We start from the raw sequence: 23816 nt of genomic DNA on the forward strand, positions 1-23816 counted from the left end.
AAAAGTCAGTTCATTGAGTTTGACATGTGGCTCAGTCTATGAAATAAACAGTTCGATCCATGACACTGAGACTGTTATAGAAACCCAGAAATACCCAGAGGAAAAGGAGGAGAGATGACAATCAAATAAATATAATAAATAATATATCTATAAATTGAAACAAACAGGTTTAAACTCATCCAGGATGACTTGGATGTGGATATTAACCAATTAAATAAATAAATGTGGTCTCCAGGTGAAAATAATCTCTAACTGTGTCTGAAAACTCAGAATTAACATCAAAACACGAGTCAACGTTGACATAATGATGAAGATGTGTTTCCCTCTGGTGGTCATATAATGAACTGCATGAGAGAAACTTTGATGATTTGCGCCCTCTTGTGGCCAGTATCAGTAACTACAACTATCCACATGGTGGCGTTCATTGCCCTCTGGTGGTCACATTGAGGAACTACAGCAACACATGACATCACACTACTGTAAATAACCAGTGTTAAAAATATTTCTATAAAAAATTCAAAGTACATACTTCAGTTTCAAAACTGAAATCGAATAATACAAAGAAATTAAATCGTGAATTCTGGCTCCTTCCAGTAAAATTATGTAATTTAATTTTAGATGTTTCTCAAACTTCTAAAACAACAAAAGATTAGAAGCCAAGAAATAGGTGTGCCACTGAACTTTTTCCATCTTCTTTTCTACTCTGTTATTCGTCCCGTGACTCCTCAGACCATTCAGATGCATAAATACTGTGACGTTTTCTTCCCATTATCAAAAAAATTAAGTTGACTGCTTTGTTTAGTTGGATACATGTCAACAATAGAGACAAGAATTCACTGTGTTTTTTCAGTATCGGGAAGTCTGAAAACAGCAGTATCCTGAGTTTGAAGAGTTTTCATGTTGAACAGTAGATTGATGCACGTGAAGCAAGAGCTATTCTAGAGATGAATATAAATATTATTTAGAGATGAATATCAAGTGACTTAATTTCACATTATTTCATACAACATCTTGATTATTACAAACATGTGTGCAGTTACGAAATACTATGCTCTTGTTGACACTAATGTTTAGATATTTATATGAGATATGTGTGAAAGGAAACATGCCAGTAAACAGGAAGGCAGAGAACATGGATCAGAGGTCACTTCAGCACTGGACAGCTCCCCTGACCCCTCTCTACCACCAGACTAACACAAATAGAGGTCACTTCAGCACTGGACAGCTCCCCGGAACCCTCTCTACCACCAGACTAACACAAATAGAGGTCACTTCAGCACTGGACAGCTCCCTTGAACCCTCTCTACCACCAGACTAACACAAATAGAGGTCACTTCAGCACTGGACAGCTCCCTTGAACCCTCTCTACCACCAGACTAACACAAGTAGAGGTATGTGCTGGTTTTGAATATGTGGGTTTGTGTGTTCACTTAAACATAATAAAAGTAGTTTTATTTCTGTGATGATTTCCATCTGTAGCACCTTCTACATACTATATTATTACATTTAGATAAATTTTCACTACAAATACTAATATTGAGATTTAGAAGAGCACACTAAGCAAGAACAGTGTAGAAGTAGCTATATTTCCAGTTTACATATGAAACACTGTGGAATTGTTGGACACTGAGCAGTTAGGTGAGAATGTTTCAACTCAACCTGCACCAGGACTCATGGAGATGTGAGGAAGTCTTGTACAGTTTCAGGGGACAGAAAAGGTTCAGGATAAGGACTTAGCTTTACACATTACTCTAAGAATGACTGAGATCATTCACATTAGGAGATCAGCTTCTTGTTCATGAGGGGAAGTTAAAATGTTTAAATGACAAACAGCATCACCTCTTCACCCAGACTCTGTTAAATGTCTTCTAGTTTGTGGAAGTTTGTCTGTGGACCTTCATGGTCTTAATTTCCCCAATGAGCAACACCTGAGGAGGTGTGGACGAAGACATGGATGAAGAGGACAGAGAGGACAACACACTGCTGTGCAAGGTCGTGTTTTCTTTAATTAATAAATAAACAGTTTATTTTTGTTTCTCTGACTTATCTCTCTTGTTATTTTTTATTCTCTCTTCAGACTTTGAAATCTCTCTCATGGTCACTTCCTTCACACAAACTTTGTTCCTATCCCAAGCCCAAACATCTCAACTAATATAAGCCTGAACCCTAGAACCATACAACCTAGTTACAAGCTTTGACCCTCAAAACACTGTGGGCCAGCTACAATGTTCCCACAACATTAGTTTGCTATGAAAGACTGACACTGACAACTTCATAAACACAAGACCACACACACACACTGGCTGTATGGAGTGAGAGCAAAGATTTTATGCTTTTTACATCGAGTTGATCAAAAGTCAGTTCATTGAGTTTGACATGTGGCTCAGTCTATGAAATAAACAGTTCGATCCATGACACTGAGACTGTTATAGAAACCCAGAAATACCCAGAGGAAAAGGAGGAGAGATGACAATCAAATAAATATAATAAATAATATATCTATAAATTGAAACAAACAGGTTTAAACTCATCCAGGATGACTTGGATGTGGATATTAACCAATTAAATAAATAAATGTGGTCTCCAGGTGAAAATAATCTCTAACTGTGTCTGAAAACTCAGAATTAACATCAAAACACGAGTCAACGTTGACATAATGATGAAGATGTGTTTCCCTCTGGTGGTCATATAATGAACTGCATGAGAGAAACTTTGATGATTTGCGCCCTCTTGTGGCCAGTATCAGTAACTACAACTATCCACATGGTGGCGTTCATTGCCCTCTGGTGGTCACATTGAGGAACTACAGCAACACATGACATCACACTACTGTAAATAACCAGTGTTAAAAATATTTCTATAAAAAATTCAAAGTACATACTTCAGTTTCAAAACTGAAATCGAATAATACAAAGAAATTAAATCGTGAATTCTGGCTCCTTCCAGTAAAATTATGTAATTTAATTTTAGATGTTTCTCAAACTTCTAAAACAACAAAAGATTAGAAGCCAAGAAATAGGTGTGCCACTGAACTTTTTCCATCTTCTTTTCTACTCTGTTATTCGTCCCGTGACTCCTCAGACCATTCAGATGCATAAATACTGTGACGTTTTCTTCCCATTATCAAAAAAATTAAGTTGACTGCTTTGTTTAGTTGGATACATGTCAACAATAGAGACAAGAATTCACTGTGTTTTTTCAGTATCGGGAAGTCTGAAAACAGCAGTATCCTGAGTTTGAAGAGTTTTCATGTTGAACAGTAGATTGATGCACGTGAAGCAAGAGCTATTCTAGAGATGAATATAAATATTATTTAGAGATGAATATCAAGTGACTTAATTTCACATTATTTCATACAACATCTTGATTATTACAAACATGTGTGCAGTTACGAAATACTATGCTCTTGTTGACACTAATGTTTAGATATTTATATGAGATATGTGTGAAAGGAAACATGCCAGTAAACAGGAAGGCAGAGAACATGGATCAGAGGTCACTTCAGCACTGGACAGCTCCCCTGACCCCTCTCTACCACCAGACTAACACAAATAGAGGTCACTTCAGCACTGGACAGCTCCCCGGAACCCTCTCTACCACCAGACTAACACAAATAGAGGTCACTTCAGCACTGGACAGCTCCCTTGAACCCTCTCTACCACCAGACTAACACAAATAGAGGTCACTTCAGCACTGGACAGCTCCCTTGAACCCTCTCTACCACCAGACTAACACAAGTAGAGGTATGTGCTGGTTTTGAATATGTGGGTTTGTGTGTTCACTTAAACATAATAAAAGTAGTTTTATTTCTGTGATGATTTCCATCTGTAGCACCTTTTACATACTAATTATTACATTTAGATAAATTTTCACTACAAATACTAATATTGAGATTTAGAAGAGCACACTAAGCAAGAACAGTGTAGAAGTAGCTATATTTCCAGTTTACATATGAAACACTGTGGAATTGTTGGACACTGAGCAGATAGGTGAGAATGTTTCAACTCAACCTGCACCAGGACTCATGGAGATGTGAGGAAGTCTTGTTCAGTTTCATGGGACAGAAAAGGTTCAGGATAAGGACTTAGCTTTACACATTACTCTAAGAATGACTGAGATCATTCACATTAGGAGATCAGCTTCTTGTTCATGAGGGGAAGTTAAAATGTTTAAATGACAAACAGCATCACCTCTTCACCCAGACTCTGTTAAATGTCTTCTAGTTTGTGGAAGTTTGTCTGTGGACCTTCATGGTCTTAATTTCCCCAATGAGCAACACCTGAGGAGGTGTGGACGAAGACATGGATGAAGAGGACAGAGAGGACAACACACTGCTGTGCAAGGTCGTGTTTTCTTTAATTAATAAATAAACAGTTTATTTTTGTTTCTCTGATGTATCTCTCTTGTTATTTTTTATTCTCTCTTCAGACTTTGAAATCTCTCTCATGGTCACTTCCTTCACACAAACTTCCTATCCCAAGCCCAAACATCTCAACTAATATAAGCCTGAACCCTAGAACCATACAACCTAGTTACTTTGACCCTCAAAACACTGTGGGCCAGCTACAATGTTCCCACAACATTAGTTTGCTATGAAAGATTGACCCTGACAACTTTGTAAAAACAAGACCACAAACACACACTGGCTGTATGGAGTGAGAGCAAAGATTTTATGCTTTTTACATCGAGTTGATCAAAAGTCAGTTCATTAAGTTTGACATGTGGCTCAGTCTGTGAACTCTGAAATAAACAGTTAGATCCATGACACTGAGACTGTTATAGAAACCCAGAAATACCCAGAGGAAAAGGAGGAGAGATGACAATACAATAAATATAATAAATAATATATCTATAAATTGGAACAAACAGGTTTAAACTTGATCCTAATATTTGATTCATGAATATTGTCAGAAACAAGACGGTTAAAACTCATCCAGCATGACGTGGATGTGAATATTAACCTATTAAATAAATAGATGCGGTCTCCACATGAAAATAATTTTTAACTCTGAATCTGAAAACACAGAATTCAGATTAAAACACGAGTCAACGTTGACATGTGTAATGATGGAGATTTCTCTCCCTCGGGTGGTCACATGATGAACTGCAGAGAGAAACTATGATAATTTGCTCCCTCTTGTGGTCACGATTAGTAACTACAAGTGTCCCTAGAAGTGTGGCCTCCGGTGGTCACAGAGGGGAACTGCAGCTACACAACATGATATGACTATTGTCAATAAGCAGTGGACAGAATGGGATGGAAATAACAGAGGGCACATCACACATGGATACATTGTGACTGTCATTGTGACATTGTGATAAAAAAAAAGTGACTACAAGAAGATGTAAAAACACTGTAAAAAAGAGAGAGAGAAAAAAAGACTAATACGATCAAGAATGGGATGTCACTTAAGTTCATATGCATGTAAAGGCAGATGAGTGAATACTTTGGACAATATAGTGTCTAACATGAGAATGTGCAGTGATACTGAAGCCGAGTGTTTGAGACTTTATTCACGTCCGTCTGTTCATGAATGTAAAGGACAGACCTGTTTGTCTTGTGTGGAGATTTAAAGTGGCTCTAACGAAACTTTGGCTCTTCAGTTTTCTTTGAAGTAAATTATCATTTTTTGTTGTTGTTGTTGTAAGTCTGTGAAAAAGGGTTAGATTGAGAGATAAAGAGAGGTGGAAGAATTTAATATTTCATTTTATTTAAATAACATTTTTTACTTTTTTTTATTTAAAATGTGATTACTAGTGTGTTTGTAATATTAAGCTTGTTCCAAATTCAGATGAATTGAAATTGAAATTGATGAATTTTGTTCAGTATTTCAATAAGTATCATGTCTGGACCGCAATTTTGTCCCAGTTTTTAAGTTTGGCTGTATATTTGAGTTTGACATCCCCAGTCTAGTAAAACTACTTCATCACACGATTAACAGAAAAACAAAGATTCAGACTTTAGGAACCTCATAGCAGCCTCAAACCGGCATCGTGCCCTCGAGGTGACTGTGCCACCGCGTAGCCACACTGTGAGAGACACTCAGCACTGGATTCAACTCCATTCAGTGCTCCTCTTGTTTTGGAAAGGAAATCTCCTCTTCAATGGATTTTATTGTCCAACAAACAAAGAGACTTTGTCTGAGGAAAATGTCTTTGCGTGTTTTGTTTACCAGAGAGGACAGAGGAACAGTCACCATGCACACAAGCTGCAGACGAGTTAATTCTCTCCATGTTACAGAACATACAGCTTTTATATTTGTCTACACTGTAGGATGTTTCCTCCCATCATGCTTCTCCAAGTGCAACTGTCCTCAGCTGACACTACAGTCATGGTTGAATCCAGATGGAATTAATTTAACCAGACAGTTTGGGAAAATAACGTCTGCATAACAGAAAACACAACTCCCAGGTTCACTGCATAACAAGTACACCTCCTACAGTTCCTTTGCACTTCTTGTGCGCTAAAGAAATCCAAGTTCTACTTATTCTTCTTCTACACGTGGATACATAAAACTCCATTACAATGTCCAACAACAACTGCTCTAGATGTGTTTGAAAATTATTCAGCAGCAAAAGTGGTGCATTACATCAGTATCATCATCCAGCAGCAGCTATTTCCCTAAGAGACTGCAAACATCTCTGCAGATGCTCAGTTAATGAATCGATTGTCCAAATCTAAAACAATGCTGATTCCTGAATGCATCAAACACAACTAACATTTCTCACATCAAACAGTCAAGAAGACACAAACTTTTACAGCTTTGAATCATCTCTGTCCTGGTGTCTGGACCAGTCTACCCTCTGAACACAGAGACCAGACGCATCCTGACAGGGAATCAAGAGTGAAGCTGGACCCTCTGACAGTGGTGTCAGACAGGAGAATGCTTCACAAGGTGAAATTCATCCTGGACAATGAGTCTAACCCACTTCATGACGTGCTGGTCAGACACAGGAGTTCTTTCAGCACCAGACTGATCACACCACTATGCACCACGATACAGGAAATCATTCCTGCCTGTGGCCATTAACCTGTACAACTCCTCACTCTGAGGGTGTAGAACCCATACTTACTTAATCAACATATGTAAACTGATAATGTGCAGTAACTCATGTTCACTTCATCTCATTTACATATTCCCTGTATAATAGGGGACTCTGGTCTTTACTATGTAAACCCATAACCCATGTATTATTATTATTATTATTATTATTATTATTATTATTATTATTATTATTATTATTGTAACCTTCATTTAACCAGGTTTGTCCCATTGAGATCCAAGATCTCTTTTGTAAGAGAGACCTGGCCAAGAATGGCAGCACAAAAAGTTTCAACACATTTACATTGATCCAATACATGTATATACAAATAACATGAATTTAACATTCATTTATTGTAACCAATTTTTCCCCACTGTGCAGTAACCTATATTCAATGTCACTATATACTTGTACATATTGTTTTACATATATATTTCTTATGTTGTTTACATTCTCTTACTTATTCTTATTGCCTGTTTGGCTCTTTGTTCTTAACACTGGTTCTCTTTGGGAAGGAGCTGCTGTAGCGAAAAGTAACTTCCCTCTGGGATCAATAAAGGAATTCTGATTCTGATTCTTATTACCTTTTGGAGATCCAATCCGTGACCAGGGGCGAGTTCGGCCGGAACCGGAAGAGGGGTCACGGAGAAGCGCGAGGAAAAGACGGAGAGGAGAGTGAGTGACAGCATGGCCGCGGAAACATTACAGCAAAGAAAAGACTTTGAAGTAAACACCGGTTGGGGAAAACGATGTCGAGAAAAAACGGACTAGTCTCAGAGTGACGTTCAGTGAACGCGCCCTGTTTGATTTACATAAGAGGAAAAGATGAAAAAAAGGAATGCAGCTAGAAGCTAATGAGCTCACGGACTTCCCTGGCGGCCTTCCGACGACAGCTCGCGGGGTGAAGCCTTTTAGTTGCTGTGAAACCGTCTGCATGAGAATCTCGGTGAGTGTTTACCACGGACGCAACCCGGAGAACGGACGGGAGAACCCGCCCCAAACCCCAGGCTGCATTAACAGCTGTCCGCGAAAGGGTCAAGGACAGGACGCCTTTTCCCCGGTAGTCGACTTTGTTTTCTTTTTCGGGCTCCCCTACGAACCGGGCGTCGAACCGGGCCCCGCACATCCACTGACACACTGGGACCCATTCCATTTTATTTTTTTTCTTTTATGAAAAAAGTGCTGGTATAGGGGAATATTTTGGTTGTTGTGCTTTTGAAAATGTGGGGCATATTGAAAAAAATAATAAGAAAAACTGGTTCTTTGTTAATTTTTTGGGTGATAGAAAAGGGACAAAAATCTAAGATTTGCACTTGAATATTTTTTTTTTCCCTTTATTGAAATATTTGATTGTGGTTCAATTTTAACAAAATAAACGTTAAAATTTTCCTGTGTCTGTTCTTCTTTCCCATGGGTCTTAAAAATAGTTTTTTTTTGTTCATTAGTCATTGTAGAGAGTGCTTGTGTTTATGGGGAGGGGTTTAAGAGAGGAAAAAAAGGAATTTTAAGGGGTAATATAGAAAAAGAATAACCATTATTTTTCATTTATGTATAGAGTGATTAAAAACCCCTTAAAAAAACAACTAAAAACGGGTTTTGGGTTAAAAAAAAGTTTTTTTAATAATAATTCACACAAACAGGGTTGATAACAGTTTTTTGCAGCAACCTACCGCTGCCTTAGAAACCCCAAAAAGAAGGATTTCGGCACTCAGTAAAATAACCTGACGTCTGGGGGGGCGCTACACCCGTCTAACACATCTATGTTTTACTGAGCTGTTTGGGGCCCTTGTAATTACACCTTCCCCGGTAAACCCACATTCTTCTAACTCTTCCCAGGGTTTGACACTGTCAAAATTTAGTTGTTTGCGTTGTTTGATGCCCCTGATGACTTTCGTGACACCACCAACAAATCTTTTTGGGAAGAATGGATCACAAAACATTTCACAACACCTTTCTCACACTTATCATTGTCATCTCATCTCCGTACCGCTTAATTTTTGTGGCCAAATCCACCGTAGCAATCAACTGCAGGTTTTATTTATTGAAGGTGTTCCTGCTGACAGGACTGAGAAAACCCGAAAAACTGAACTCAAAATAATCTAGGGGTTTTTCTGCCTGTATTTGTTTTCATTCCTGTGTGAGCTTGTGTATTTTTCTTCCTCGGGTTTGTAAAGTAAAGTTTAATTGTGTGGGTACAGATTATGACGCCTTTGAGCTTCATGGTGAATAAATCACCCGACATTAAAATAATAAAGTAGATCGTTACAGAAAAACAAGCTGTAGGAAAAACTGTTTTTATTTGGGGATTTATTTCCACACAGCCTTAAATTTTTACATCAGGTTAACTCGCACTAAAACCTTTGGCTGTGAGAAAACAAAGCGATCCACATAAACCCCCCCAGTTTTGGCGCGCCCACTTTTCCTCCTGTCCAATTTCCCTTCCCTTGGATTTTTTTTTTTCCTTCTTACTTTCTGTGTTTTTCCACATTTTGGGTTTTCTTTGGTTTTCCTTGTGTGCCCACCCCTCATTAATTTTCCCTGGTCTTCCCAGCTCTTGGGTTTGTTTTTTTTTAGGAATACCCTGCCATCTGCAGCGTCTAAAGACTTTTTTGGTTCCAAAAATTTTTTTTATTAATTACATTTTGTTTCCTTCTCCTGCCCCTGTACACGGGACTCACTATCTGCTGAAGCTCGAAGGGGGAAACGTTGTGGAAGGAAATAAAAGAATTGGGTCTAGTGGTGAGGGATAGACCAAAATTTGGGTATTTAAATGGCCCAAATATGTCCTTGATGAAAATAATTATTATGGTAATAAAATTTTGTATAATTTACTGATTTTTCTGTGTTAAAAAAAATTTTACAACTTAATGTCAGTGAATTTTTTTTGAAAATTTTTTAAAACTTCCGGGGCAAATGGCTGTTGGTTTTTGAGTTTATTATTTAACATCAAATGGTAATCTAAGATTATTAAAAAATATTGCGGTTTGATGTTTTTAATTATTTGTTTTTTCTTCAACCTTGTTACGAATGTAAAACCCGACTGCCGGGCAAAACAAAGAAGATAAATGCACTCCCAAAAGGTTTCCAATTCTGCAGTTTATGAATCGGACAATTTATCCCTGGGTTTTTTAATTTGTAAATTTATTTTCACAGTCTTTTGGTTTGCATTTTCACTATTTAAGGCCCTTTTAAAAATTTCCCTTTTGTGTTTTGTGTACTTTGACTGTCTGACAAAAACCCATTTTTTCTTCCGCTATCTTTTTTCATATCCATCTTTTTCTAGCTCTTCCCTTTTTTTCACCGTCTAAGCTGGGGGAATCCCGAATTAACTCAAAGGGCTGGACTTGTTTGACTATTCTACAGTCCCAGTTCCCTTTTTATTCCCCCCTTTGGGGGGTTCCCTGACCTGGAGACTGAGAACCTCCACAGACCCACAGAGCTTAACAACCCAGAGAGGCACTTTAGCACCGGACGCCCTCTGACCCCTCTCTACAATGAGAGGTCACTTTAGCTCGGACACATATGTTCCTCTGCCCGGCATGGGCTTTAATTGAACATGTTCCCTCTATGGTCGCTTCAACATGTCGACATGACAAGACGGATCTGGAGGGGACGAGTCTCACACCAAACATTTTTTTTGCACAAGATGGGGTCCAGTTGGGATTTCCCAAAGCTGACCCAGGGTCTGAAGCAACTGGATAAACCTTGCCACCATGGAAAATGAAAACTTTTGTCATTTGTAAAACTAACCTTTCATCCTGCCCTCACGGCATCAAGATTAGCAATCCCCACTGTGTCAAACAAACCACACGTTTTTTTGTGTCCTCACATGCCGTTTACTGATTAAAACCAACTTTAATAGAGCCTTTTGAAAAAACACTGTATCCTAAGTTTTGGCAGCCTTTTTAATCCCAAATGGGCATTTGGGGGTTTCCTGTAAGGTGGCAGCCTGCCTTCTTCCATTAAATACAACCGAAGCTTCATGTTCTTTGAAACGAACAAAAAGGCGCTGACCAGTTGTTGTTTCCCACAATGGATTCACATTACCTCCTAAAAAGATTTTAACCAGCCAGCGGTAAACCTCTAAAAACTTGTGGTGAATTTATTTTGGGCTCTTTACCCAGCGGATTCATTCAGGGCGTCATTCATTAGCCCGGGCTGCTGCCTCTCAGACGCCCCGGACCATGGATAACCACCCCCGGTCGCTGCTCTTTGTGCATTTTCTCCCAAAACAAAAGTCAGAGAAAAATTTTTCCCAAAAGGGCGATATCTGGATAAATGCCACAGAGGGGTTTTAACGGTAACTTTCCACGATAAAAAAATATTAAAATTTTATCACAGGGGCTTCGGCTTATTGTGTTTGGCTGGTGTGTTTTGACGTTGTTTATTTTTCAATTGCTCAAAAAATTTTTTAATAAAAGACTAGCCACTTTTCCTGTTTAAAAATAAGACTGGCCTGACTGGTACCTGTTGATGCCTCAGAAATTGTTTTCCCAAAACCCACTTTTTTTTGCAAGGCCAAACGAGGGACATCTAGACAGTTTCCCAAAAGGTTTACATAACTTTTCTCATGCAAAACCTGCACGGCTAACAATCCCCCTCTTTTTTGTTTTGAAGCCCAACCACATGTTCAAAACCAAACAGGAGAAAATGCAGTTTGCATGAGAAAAACTTGAAAACCCTTAGTAAATCTGGACCCTAGTCTCATGCTAAAATTGAGTGTAAATTCACCTTTAAAGTTTTTTAAAAAAAAAAAAAAAAAAAGATTACTTAGATTTTCCTCTACATCCTGTTGTGACTAGAGGCTGTTTCCAAGCAGCCTCTATTGAAGGTGTTCCTGCTGACTGAGGGGGACTGAGACGACCTGAAAGTAACTGAACGTCTGAATGAAATCTGGGTGTGTCTGCTGCCTGTTTTTTGTCTTTATTTCCTGTAGAGGAGTTGGTGTCTTTTTCCCTTTTCTTCCGGTTTGAAAAAAAAAATTTTATTGGTTGGTAAAAGATTATGACAACCTTTGGCTTCAGGGCTGAATAAATCACCTTGACATTAAAATAAAAAGTAGCTGCTAAAGAAAAACAGAGCTGCAGTGTGAACTGTTTGTCAAAAACCGCACTAAAGTTTTGTTCGCAAAAACCAGAAACAGATCCACTGAACTCCACCATTTTGGGGGCCCCTCTCCATTTTTTACCCTGTGCCAAGTTCTCCTTGTGTTTCTCACGTGTTACATCCTGTGTTTTTCCACATTTTGATTTTTGCATTGGGTTTTCCCTTGTGTGCTCTGCCCCATTCATTTAAACTGTGTCTTGACCAATGTTTTTTGGGTTTTGTAAAAAGCAAATGTGGTGAACCTATAATGGCTTTTACGATGAAATCAGAAGAATTCAAAAATTTCCTAAAAACAAAACTCATGTACAGAGCACGGATTGGTTAGAAAGCTCATTCTGTCCTATATAATACGAAGAAGGTTAAGGGGGTTTTAAAACACACACTACCCCTTTTCATCCTTTAGTCGTTACAGCGGGGACGTGTGCCAACCTAACGCCACGGGAACCGCCCTTCAAATAAAGGTGGAAGTTAAATTCAAGAGGAAACTGTTACAATATCAAAAAGGTTTGGGTAATGAAAAAGTAAAAAATAACAGTCGTTTTTTTTTGTCCATTTCTAAAAGCAAATTTTTCCAAACTTTAAATAAATTCATTTTTAGATGTATGAGGACAAGTGTTCAAAAAATTACAGTTTACAAGTTGATCCTTTTTGGGGTTCAAAAAAAAGTAAAAAACAAATGAACTAATGAAATATCAAACAAAACACAAAAAAAAAATGACACAGAGAACAGCACAGACAAAGGAAAAATTAAATAAAAAGAAAAAGAACCAGTTTGAAGAAAAAAAGGCATGGTGCTCAAAAAATAAAAATATCCCAAAAAGAAAAACATGCACACATCAATAAAAAACAGGCTGCAAGAAAAAAATTACAAATGAAAAAACAACTATACACTCCAAGGGAAAAGGAGCCTTGTTCAGAATGTTTCACAATCAGAATGCAAAAATGAATGTTTAAATTTATGACACAATAAAAACAGGTTTTTAAAATTTTTAACACACAGGTAATTAAAAAGACAAATGACAGAAACATGAAAGAAAAAACATGTCAGGATAATTATAATATTATACACTTACTTGGCAAAAATTGGTACACAGTGCAATTTAAAAGTTTTTAATATAACAGTCCCACTAAAACTTTCCTTTTTTCTTATGTTTTACATTCAGTTGATGTAAAAAAGCCCCAGAAAGGTGAGAATTTCACCGGATGATCATTGTTTGGAGAAATTTTTGTTTTGAAGCTTGAATGAAATTTTTCTATTACAGAAACCACGGCTCCCCAAACACTTTAAAAAATGGAGTTTGGTTTGGGGCCAAAGGAACACGAAGTTAATCCCCTTGTTCAACAGTTTCCCGAGTTAGATTCTTCAGTAACTCATGTAGTTTCCAAGCTGTTTCTATTAGAAATTTTCTCTTTAGGGGTTTTATTCCAGGGTGTGGGGGATGGAGGGGAAAGATGACTGAAAGAGGAAAAGATTCAGATCAGTTTTTTTTTTCTCTTTTTCCCATTAACGTCAGGTGAAGACTGCACTGACTTTAGCCCCAAGACTCCCGAGTGAATTGTTCCTCATCCAGATGGAATTCACTTCACCATATTTAGCCTTAACCTGAGTCCTTTCACCTTTCGTCCATCATCGACTTTATTTTCCGAAATAACGGGGCTTTTGTTCGAAGGTTTTTTTCCGGAAGTGTTTTCTTCCCCCCCTGCACTTTAGTCTGGAAATCGAAATGTTGGGGTGCCGGTGAGCTGTGAAGGTTTTCCTCAAGAGTCCCCTTATATCAAACAAATAAAATGATGACGAGTTTCTCCTTCAGAGACTTGGAAAAAGATGGAGCTTCTTCCTCTCGTGTGTTTTTCTCCTGACCTGCCTGGAACCCCGTTTTTTGGGGACCCAAGGTGAGAAAATCTAAAATAACAATAAATCTTTACAGTGTCTAATGGAAATGAGCGACTGTGGTTTTCAGATCAGTTCTCTTTGTTTAGTGAGTGGTCTGGATAACGGCAGCATCTGCCCTGCCCCCTTCCGCGTTAGCTCCTTTTAAAAAAAAGGAATCCCGACATCATCCCCACCATAAAATATGACGCCCTTTACTGACAGCATCCTTCTGGTTCTTTTACTGGTTTTAAACGAATGATCAGGGTTTTTGATTTGGTTATAATCTGGTGTGTTTTAACCCGGGGGGGACTGAACTGCGTCCTCCGGGTGGCCTCTGTTTACGGGAATTTAAAAACGCAACGTTTTTTTTCAGATCATATTTACCTGTCATTTCTTATAATAAAATAACAAAAAACAATAATAAAAACTTTTAAAAACCAATAAAACCAAAAAATTTTTTATAACTAAAATATACTCCGAGTGTCATTATTGTCGTGTTTAATAAAGGGGGGAATGTCAAACAGACGGATTGAATGAACTACGTTTTTACCCACACAAGGGGTTCCTCCTGGAAAATTAGAAAGACTACAACTCCCGAACCCAAACACTTCCCTTTTGAGCTTTAGCGCAAAAAAACTTTTTAATTTGTTTTGTTAAAAAACACCAAGGGGAAGTACCAGTTTAAAAAAGGGAAATTATTTTAAGGAACCAAAATTATATTTAATTTAAAAATTTTTTATGGACCACAAATTAATGAGAACCGAGCTTCCCCTTCTTTCTCTTTCAAGCAAAACATTTTTGTTTTCTCCGTCAGAAATGCCCGTTATGTAGTTTCACGATCGGAGGATTATCTGATTAAAAAGCCTCAACCAACAGGTTCCCAGAAAATTTTCTGTACCTGCTTTTGTCCCGGCTGAGGGAGGGGTTACCCTGCATTCATTGATTTTTTTTCTAACCCCCCTTGGGAGAAGTGTAACCTGAAAAAATTGAAGGATTAAAATCAAACAGCTTCCAACATTTTGAACAGTGTGTTTAAGGGGGATGGAGAAGCATTTTTGGAATTTTAAAACTTTCTTATTTACAAGTGAAGCTCTGTGATTGAGACAGATTCCCCAAATTAAGACCCTGTTCGCACGTGTTTTTTCTGGTTGTCACGATGTTTGTTTACATTTTTTCCTTTTTCTTTGAAAAAAAAGTCCGACAGCCATCTGTTTTTATGGGGTTCATGCTCTTTTGATTCCCGCTATAACACAAACGCCCTTTTGGTGACTGGGGGAATCACCTCACATCAAATTCATTAAAAACAACGAGACAGTTTTTATTGAAACAGTTAATTAAAACCCGATGAAAATTTAATTAAGCTGTTTTCCATTGTTAACGAACGGGCCTTTTTGATTTCTATAGTGAAATAATAATAGTGAAATATTTTTAGTATTCTAATTGAAAAAAACCCTTAATGTTGGTGAGGAAAAATGTAAACTGTGTTACTGACTGATCATCTGGATGTGAAACACTGATTAACACAATAAATGTTTTTTTTTCTTCCCGCTAAAAATGAGAGTGAAAAAGAGAAGCTATTTTACCCCCTTTTCCCTTGACTCCCACCAACATTTTTTTCTGAGACCTTTTACTGGAAGAAAAATGACAGAAGGAGTGTTCCTGTACAGTGCAGGGAGTCATTATAATAATGGACTTCAGGTCAAGATCCACAGTTCAAAGGTTATCTTTCATTTTTTAAGAACAGCTCCCTCTGGTAAAAAGCCTCCATAGTTATCAAAAAAACAAAAGTGACAGACAGGGAAGGACCTTTTTTTATTTTTTTTCCCCTTACCACCAGGAACAAAAAAGATCCCTCATTTAGCTCTTTTTGGTGAGTACTTCCCTGAAACGTTAAAGACTCTTTATTATTTACAAAGTGAGGTTCAGGTCCCCAAAGAAATCAAATCAAATTTTCTTCAGCAAAAAACAGTTTTTGATCAAAAAAATTTTTTGTAAAAAAACAGGGGGATCATTTCTTTTCTTGTCTTCAGTTTATTTGACTGTCATTGGGTGATTTTACACAAACAACTCTAACTATATTTTCTTTTCTCTTTTTGATTTTATCTTAACCCAGGAAATTTTAAAACCCAAAACTTTCTGTCTTTTTAAAATGGATTTTACTATTTATAACAAAAGAAAAAAAGAACTAAACAACCTTTGTTTTACCATAAAAAACCCTTGGGGTTTTTATTTTTTTTAGTAAATTTTGCCTAAAATAAGGTCTTTTTGGGTTTGGGGGACTTAAAAAAAAAAATTTTGGAGCTTGTATTTTTAATATCAACCCCATTTTCCATGAAAAATTTAAAAATTTTATAATACAGACTTTCACTAAATTTCCAGGGGGTTTTACCTCATTTAGATTCCGTTTCCCCTTTCCTTTAAAAATTTTAAGTACTTGGAATATTTCCAAAGGGATTCCAACATTAAAGGGGATACAAACACAAAAAAACATAAAAGGTGAAAAAGAAATACCTAATCTTTATTTATGTAAATTAAATTTAAAAAATTTCCAGAAAACAAAAAACCATAGCCTTTTGTTTTTTAAATTTTTCACGTTTGTCCTCTAATTTAACTTTTTGACATTTAAAAAAATTTCCTTTTAAAAAGTGTTTTTCCAACATCCAAAAATCCAACTAAAAACTTCCTATATGGTAGAAGGTCTTTTTAAAAACCGGCTACAAATCTGGTTTTCCCCGGGCACTTTCTATTGGTTAAGTAACTGTACTCACCACAAAAAAACGCTCTTCCGATTACTTTCTGAAGATAAAGACCATTATTCTCTCTAAAATTTTTTAAAAATGTTGAATTTTTTTTTTGTTTGTGGGGTTTCCGTTTTAGGCGATTTATTTGGGTTTAATCTTTGGGCAATCTTTTTAAAAAATGACCAAAAATTGTGTTTTTAATTTTTTTTGCGGTCATAAAACTCATCACGGGGTTAATCACTTTTTGTTTAGTTTAAATTTTTTTGTGGATTAACGAATAATTTAAGGCGAATTTGGGTTTTAAAAAAAGAGCACAGTTTTCGTGAAATAAATTTTGTTTTTCACTTTAAAAGAAATGTTGAAAGTACAGAAAATATCTCCATATTACATCATATAGACAGTTGTATGTATTTCATATGTCTAAGAAAGGAATTTCTCAGCAGCAAAGCCAAGAAATGCCGAAGTTAAAGAGCCTTGACTGATGGCCCTCTTTATCAGTTTTTCCAGTCTTTTTTTGTCCCTCATGATGTTTAATTTCATGTATTTGATCATTAGAGTGATTATTAGTTTTATATGTCAAGCTCCTCTTTCAAGCTGTTGTTTATTCTGTGTTCACAGGTTCATGTCCAAAACCATCTGTCACAAACCTTGATGAAACAGATGACTGGGCTCTACTGCAGTGTGAAGTTCAAGGTGCTTTTCCAGAACCTGAAGTCCAGTGGTTGGACAGTGATAACAACAGAGTTCATGATGTAGAACAACAGGTGACACAAAGTGAAGGAAAATTCAACATTATCCTGAACGCCACTGTGAAAAAGTCTGATGTCTATCGCTGTGTTTCTACACAAGAAGAAATCTGTCATCAGGTTGATCAAAAGATAAAAGTAACTTTGCAAGGTGAGTGTTTATTTGAATCATGAATTGTTCTCATTTATGATTTTTTTAACTCCCTTCTCCCATAATTTCTACCTTCACAATGTTTGTAATATTTTTTTTTGTTAATATGTGAGAAATGTGTAAACACGTCTATTCTTCAGTTCTTCTGATTCAACTCTGTTTTCATTTTAAATACTATTGAATTGACACATGTTCCTATTATTTTGACATTATAGTCAGTGGCTAGACTAAATAACAGAAACACTTTAGTGTTTAATTCAGTCCAGTTTATCATCACCACAAACTCCATCCTCCACAATGATCCTCCAGGTCATCATAGAAGTTCATTTAGATTTAGTTTAAATTCGTATCTTAGTGGTATGAATGAATAATTTCAAGAACATGAACATAAAGGAAGAAATAAGAGGAGGAATCAGTCACACTCAGACTCTAAAATAGATTCAGAAACAGCTGATACAATCTCATCTGTAGAAGAAGAAAAACAATATGAGAATTAGTCACATTTTAAAGAAGAATGTGAAACAGAAGAATGAATAAATAATTATTAAAATGTAATAAAACTGAAGAACTATGGATCCACATGTGGCTCTAAAATATCCTGAAGTTCTTATTGTCTGTGATTAGAGATTAGACGGAGACTTTAATCAACCAGGTCACACATGAATCACAGAACAAACAACATGAAGGCTCCAGCATGAAGGAGCTTTTAGTCATTCATCATTTTATTCAAACTAAAAACTAAACTTTAACTCTAAATATGATCATTGACAGCACCAGGTAATAAAATAATACATAGAAACATAAAGGCTCAGTTTACAGTTTGATGATTAACATGTGATTAGTTCTCATTGTTTGCAGTGAAGCTCATAAATATCAAACATGTGAATAAATAAGTCCATCACATTGAAACTGTGTCTATTAATGACATTTATTTTAGACCTTTTCCTGATTTAAATAAAAACATTGATGTCACCTTCAGATCCATCAGATCAGAATCAGCTGTTCCACATTAGATCCAGTGATTAGAGGCTCGATAGAGAGCGACAGGTGGAACCTTCTTCATCTAAACCTCTGCTGGTCTCTTTGATACTGAAGCGTTATTAGGCCAAGATATAAAGAGCTCTCTAAGGCCTTCACACAGAAACGTTGAGGACGTCTTTGAGTCTGGAAAGGGATTTAAAATAAATCATTCCACTGTAAGAATATCATCTACAAGTGGTGAAGAGGTCAGATATCTACACCAGCTCCTCCAGGACTGACTGATTCATCAAATTTAGCCCAAAGTCAGACGACGTTTCTCAACATGTGTCAGTGTCTGTTCTAGTGAAACGTCATCAGTCGCTGCCCAAGTTCTGAACCAAGTACAGTCCAGATACCTGGATGTGTTCTTACCCCCGTCCTCCCATATGTCCTCCCATGATCTGATGATAACTCTGCAGCTGTCGGTGTCAAAGTTCTGTGTCTACAGCTGTTGTAGCTGTGTAGGTTAAAATCAGATGATCTTTCCATCTCCATGTATCACTGATGGAGACACATTAACATCTCTCTGGTTAAATGTTAATGACATATTTCCTAATATTTTATACAAATATACGACTGATGTTCTTTATTTACATTTTAATCAACCCAGTATCAGTCAGTGTTTCTGTAATGATCCTCTGACATTTAGTTTCATGTATATGATCATTATGTGTTACTTCAGATAGATAGATAGATAGATAGATAGATAGATAGATGAAGTGTATACAAGGAGAGAAAATAAATAATGCTCAGAGTGTTATCTGTCACATACAGGCGAGGGGTTGAACAGGCGTATGGCTTGAGGCAGGAAAGATTTCCCGTAGTGTTCTTTGAGACAACGGAGTTGTCTGAGTCTCTTGGAGAAGGAGCTCCGTTGTCTGTCTATCATCTGGTAGAGAGGGTGATCAAGGTTATCCATGACATGAACAGCTTGTTAAGTTCCCCTTCTCTCCACCACCACCTCAAAAGTTTCATGTGTGCAGTCAATGACAGAGCCAGCCTTCCTCATTAGTTTATTCAGTCTATTGGCGTCACTGGCTGCAACGCTGATTCCCCAGCAGACCACAGCAGAGAAAAGGGTTCTGGCCACAACAGACTGGTAGAAGATCTCCAGCATCTTACTGCACACGTTAAAACATCTCAGCTTCTTCAGGAAGTAGAGTCTGCTGCAGGCCTTCTTGTAAACAGCTGTACTGTTGGTCCTCCAGTTCAGTCTGTTTGCCGATGGTCACTCCCAGGTATTTGAACTCTTCTACCACATCCACATCCCTGCCAAGGATGCTGACGGGCTGAGGAGCTGTTCCCTTCCTCCTGAAGTCAGTCACCATCTCTTTGGTCTTGTCCACGTTAAGCAGCAGGTGATTCCTTACAGCCATCCCCACAAATCTGTCCACCAGTCCTTTATACTCCTCATCATCCCGTCCACCTCTTATACACCCCACACTTGCAGTCATCAGAAAATTTCTGGATGTGACATAACTCAGAGTTGTGCTGAAAGTCAGTGGTGTATAAGGTGAACAGGAACAGAGCAAGAACACTTCCCAAACGCACAAACTGTGGCCTGTCTGTCAGGTAGTCAGTGATCCAGGAGACAGTGGATGCACCAACACCCATCGACCGCAGCTTCCCACCCAGCAACAAAGGCTGGTTGGCGTTGAAGGCTTGGAGAAATCACAGAAAGTTATTTTCACTGAGCCTCCACCACCATCCAGGTGTGAGTGAGCTGATAGATGCAGCAGACAGATGACAGCGTCATCCACCCCCAGTATGTTATGTCCTTCATGCCTGACCACACCTTCCTCATGTTCTTCTGCTGGAGTTTGACCTCCAGCTTCCTCCTTCCTCCCTCAGTTTGTCCCGCAGTTGGTGCTGTACCCTCCTTAGCTCCTCCTTGTTTCCAGACCTGAAGGCTCTCCTTTTGTCATTCAGCAGTCTTCAGGTCGCTGGTGATCCATGGTTTTATTGTTGGTGAAACAGCGGGTAGTCTTGGGGGGCAGGACAGAGTTCTCACAGAATTTGATATAATCTGTGATGCAGTCCGCCATGCTGCTGATGTATACTAAAATTGGAACGAAACAGCAGTAGAGTTTATGAACACAGCAGTGGTAGAGGAGACATTAGATGGTAATGGTGCAGGTGTACCTAATAATATGGCCACTAACTGACACTGACAGGATTCAACCCTGACAATAAAAGATGTCCTCAAACTTTTTTTAGTGAGTGTGTAAGATTTGGCCCAGTAGCTGAAGAAGGAGTCGGAGGCAAGATTCACCTGTTTTTTTCCCCTTTTATTGGAAACCTTATTTAAGTGAAGGTGCCGGTGTGCAAAAGAAATGTGTATTTTAAGTTAAATCTGGTTTAAAGTTAAAATCAAACACTGCTGAGATGAATCAGATGTAATTATGAGCTGCTTTTATATCCAGATGTTTTACTGAGTTTCTCCTAAATATGTTTTAAGTCACATAAAACAGCTGATAATGGATGAAAACGGTAAATCATTTGCCACTTTATTAGGTACACCAGTAAAACCAAATGCTTTCTAATACAACAGTCCTGGTCTAGATCATCCAGGTGAATCACCAACTTTCTGACTCTGTTTCAATGATTAATGAACACTGGTTGGTGTTAGGCAGTGTGTTAAATTAAACTACAATAAGAGTCAAATTTACACTAACATAGTGTAAATGGTAAAGGTACCAACACTCGAAAAAGTGTTCAATTAATACTCTGAGGTGTGGACCCATATCGACACTTTAAAAGTGTTAAGATCAACTCTTACAGTGTTAATTTGGGTATGCTGATTTTCCTGTGTACCTCATATAGAAAAATCTTTTTGCTGCTACTTCTACATATACATTATGAGCTCTTTATCTTGTTGCTCATTGATTTTTAATACCAATAAATATCTTAATGTTCTGTGTACTTTAGTTATTGTTTCCTTCGGTGTTAGGATATGTCTGTCTTTATCTGTTGTTTATCTCTTCACCGTGGGATAGTGAGAAATGTTTTCTCAGTTCCTTTGTGTGTCTGCTACATGTGTCTAGTTATACATCTAATATTGTGTTTCTCATAAGTTGTTGTTTGTGTTCACAGGTGCAGCTCTAAATCCTGTCATAACACATCATGAAGCAAAGGAAGGAATGTTGCTGCAGTGTGAAGTTCGAGGTGCTTCTCCAAAACCTAAACTAGTCTGGAAGGACGGAGCTGGAAACATCCTTCCTGCTGACAAACCAAAGGACAAAGGAGATAAAGGCATCTACAGTGTCATCCTCAAAGCTACTGTGACCAAGACCGACAACTATCGCTGTGTATCCACACAAGAGGAAATCCACCATGAAGTTATACTGAGACATATGTGTTTGTTCCTGGTAAGTTTTCTCCTTCTTATTACATCTCATCTGTCTCCAAAAACATTAAATTGTGTTTAGACTAAAAACAAACTGGGATTCAGACATAAAATGAGCAGCTCCAGTCAGATTTAAACTGAGTCTCTGAGGCTTCATTGAGGTGTGTCTGCAGAGATAAGAGGAAGAACTAGAAGCTGGAATAGATTTAGAAACAGCTGCTGAGACATAAAAGCACCACATGAAGATTTAGAGACTGAACTCATCAGAATCAGAGACATTTCTGTTCCTACAGTCAAACTAAAAAGTTGCAGAGTCTGTGAAGCTCTAATTATCTGTAGTTTGATTAGATAGAGACTCAGAGAGCTTTACAGCAGCAGCTCACACAGGAGTCCCACTACCAACTACATGAAGATCAGATACAGGAACGTCCTTTCTGACTCTGATTCAACATCAACTGAACATGAGATCAGTCATGAAGGAGGATTTAATGCAGCACTGTTATATTTAGATGGATAAATTGTGTTAGTGTTAGCTGTAAACATTACAAGCATCATAGAAGTTAATTTAGAGCAGATCAGTTGTTCACAGTCAATGTGTTTGGAGATTTTTCAGGAGACTGGCTATCATTCCTTCCATTTCTAATTCTTGTGCAGTTATTCATATGCTGCTAATTCTGTTCTTTTTTTCTTTTTGCTTGCACTATTTTCTATTTTATTTTATTAGACACTACTTATATTTTATCTAGTTTTATTCCCTCGAGAGTTGAGTGCGTCCAAATCCCAAGACCAATTTAAGACGACGTAGCAGCAAGACACTTCTCACTTTTGTTGACATTATTACTTATTATTACTTATTGTGACACCTGATAGTTTTGGAAATGGCCATAAATAGTTGTTTAAAAAATGGCTGATGCATTTACTACATTTACTACAATAGTAAATAAACTTTATTTGCTAAACTTGTGCATAAACTTTTGAAAGTTAAAGTTTAGAATTGTATTGTATATGTATATATAAGTTATAAAAATGGTATGTTGAATATGTTTTATCATCCTACTGCTATTTTAAGGTTTTACTGGTTTTTAGGTCCAATGTGTTAATACAGTTTGTCAAAATGAAAAAATAGCTGTAAAGTCCCATGTGAGGTTGAGCTGAAAAGAATGAAACCAAACAAGATGAAATATAAAGGTTAAACCGAAAGAAGCCAAAAAACCAATTATACTCTGAACTACAGAGGGTTAATCTTAGCTTAGTTTATCTTTCTTTTTACTTGTGTTTTATTAAGAGTGTTTCTTTTATGTTAAACTTAACTACTGTGACCAAACTATGTCCCTTGTGGATCATTAAAGTCTAAGTCTCAGTCTAAGAAGCTGAAAGCGTGCGTGAAGCCTGAAGGTGGAAATGTTTGTGGTTTGGTAGCTTGGCTGCCTCAGAGACTGGACGCTTTCAGTCACTGATTCAACTCTGAACTCTGCATCAGTGTCAAAGATGGACTGTAGATAACGTGAGGACATGTGTCTGAAAGATGAAGTGAACCTTTGAACAGAATAATGATCCTAAACTAACAAATCCACCAAGGAACAGCTCAGAAACATGAAATGGAGCCCAGATTTAATCCATTAAATGCTGTGGAGGAATTTAAGACGACCAGAAAACCTTCAAACATTTTACAACTGGAGGAATTTATCTGGAAGAGTGAAAATGTCTCAATTACACATAAAACCTACGAGAAGTTAAATCTGCTGAAGGTGCAGAAGGTTTAGTTACTGGAATATTACATCTGTTGATG

The 23816-nt window shown here is 37.4% G+C and overlaps 1 protein-coding gene across 2 annotated transcripts in view; it reads left to right on the forward strand.

The window, feature by feature from the left end:
- The window catches only part of LOC125006973 (butyrophilin subfamily 3 member A2-like), a 92786-nt gene that overhangs the window by 67834 nt on the left and 1136 nt on the right, over positions 1 to 23816 (forward strand). For both annotated transcript variants that reach the window (XM_047583521.1, XM_047583525.1), the window contains 2 exons: positions 17383 to 17661; positions 21775 to 22049. In XM_047583521.1, the coding sequence (XP_047439477.1) occupies positions 17383 to 17661; positions 21775 to 22049 (554 nt within the window). The remainder of the gene's footprint in view (positions 1 to 17382; positions 17662 to 21774; positions 22050 to 23816) is intronic.

Source organism: Mugil cephalus, chromosome 4 (genome assembly GCF_022458985.1).
Source record: "Mugil cephalus isolate CIBA_MC_2020 chromosome 4, CIBA_Mcephalus_1.1, whole genome shotgun sequence".
In the NCBI taxonomy this organism is placed as follows: Eukaryota; Metazoa; Chordata; class Actinopteri; order Mugiliformes; family Mugilidae; genus Mugil; species Mugil cephalus.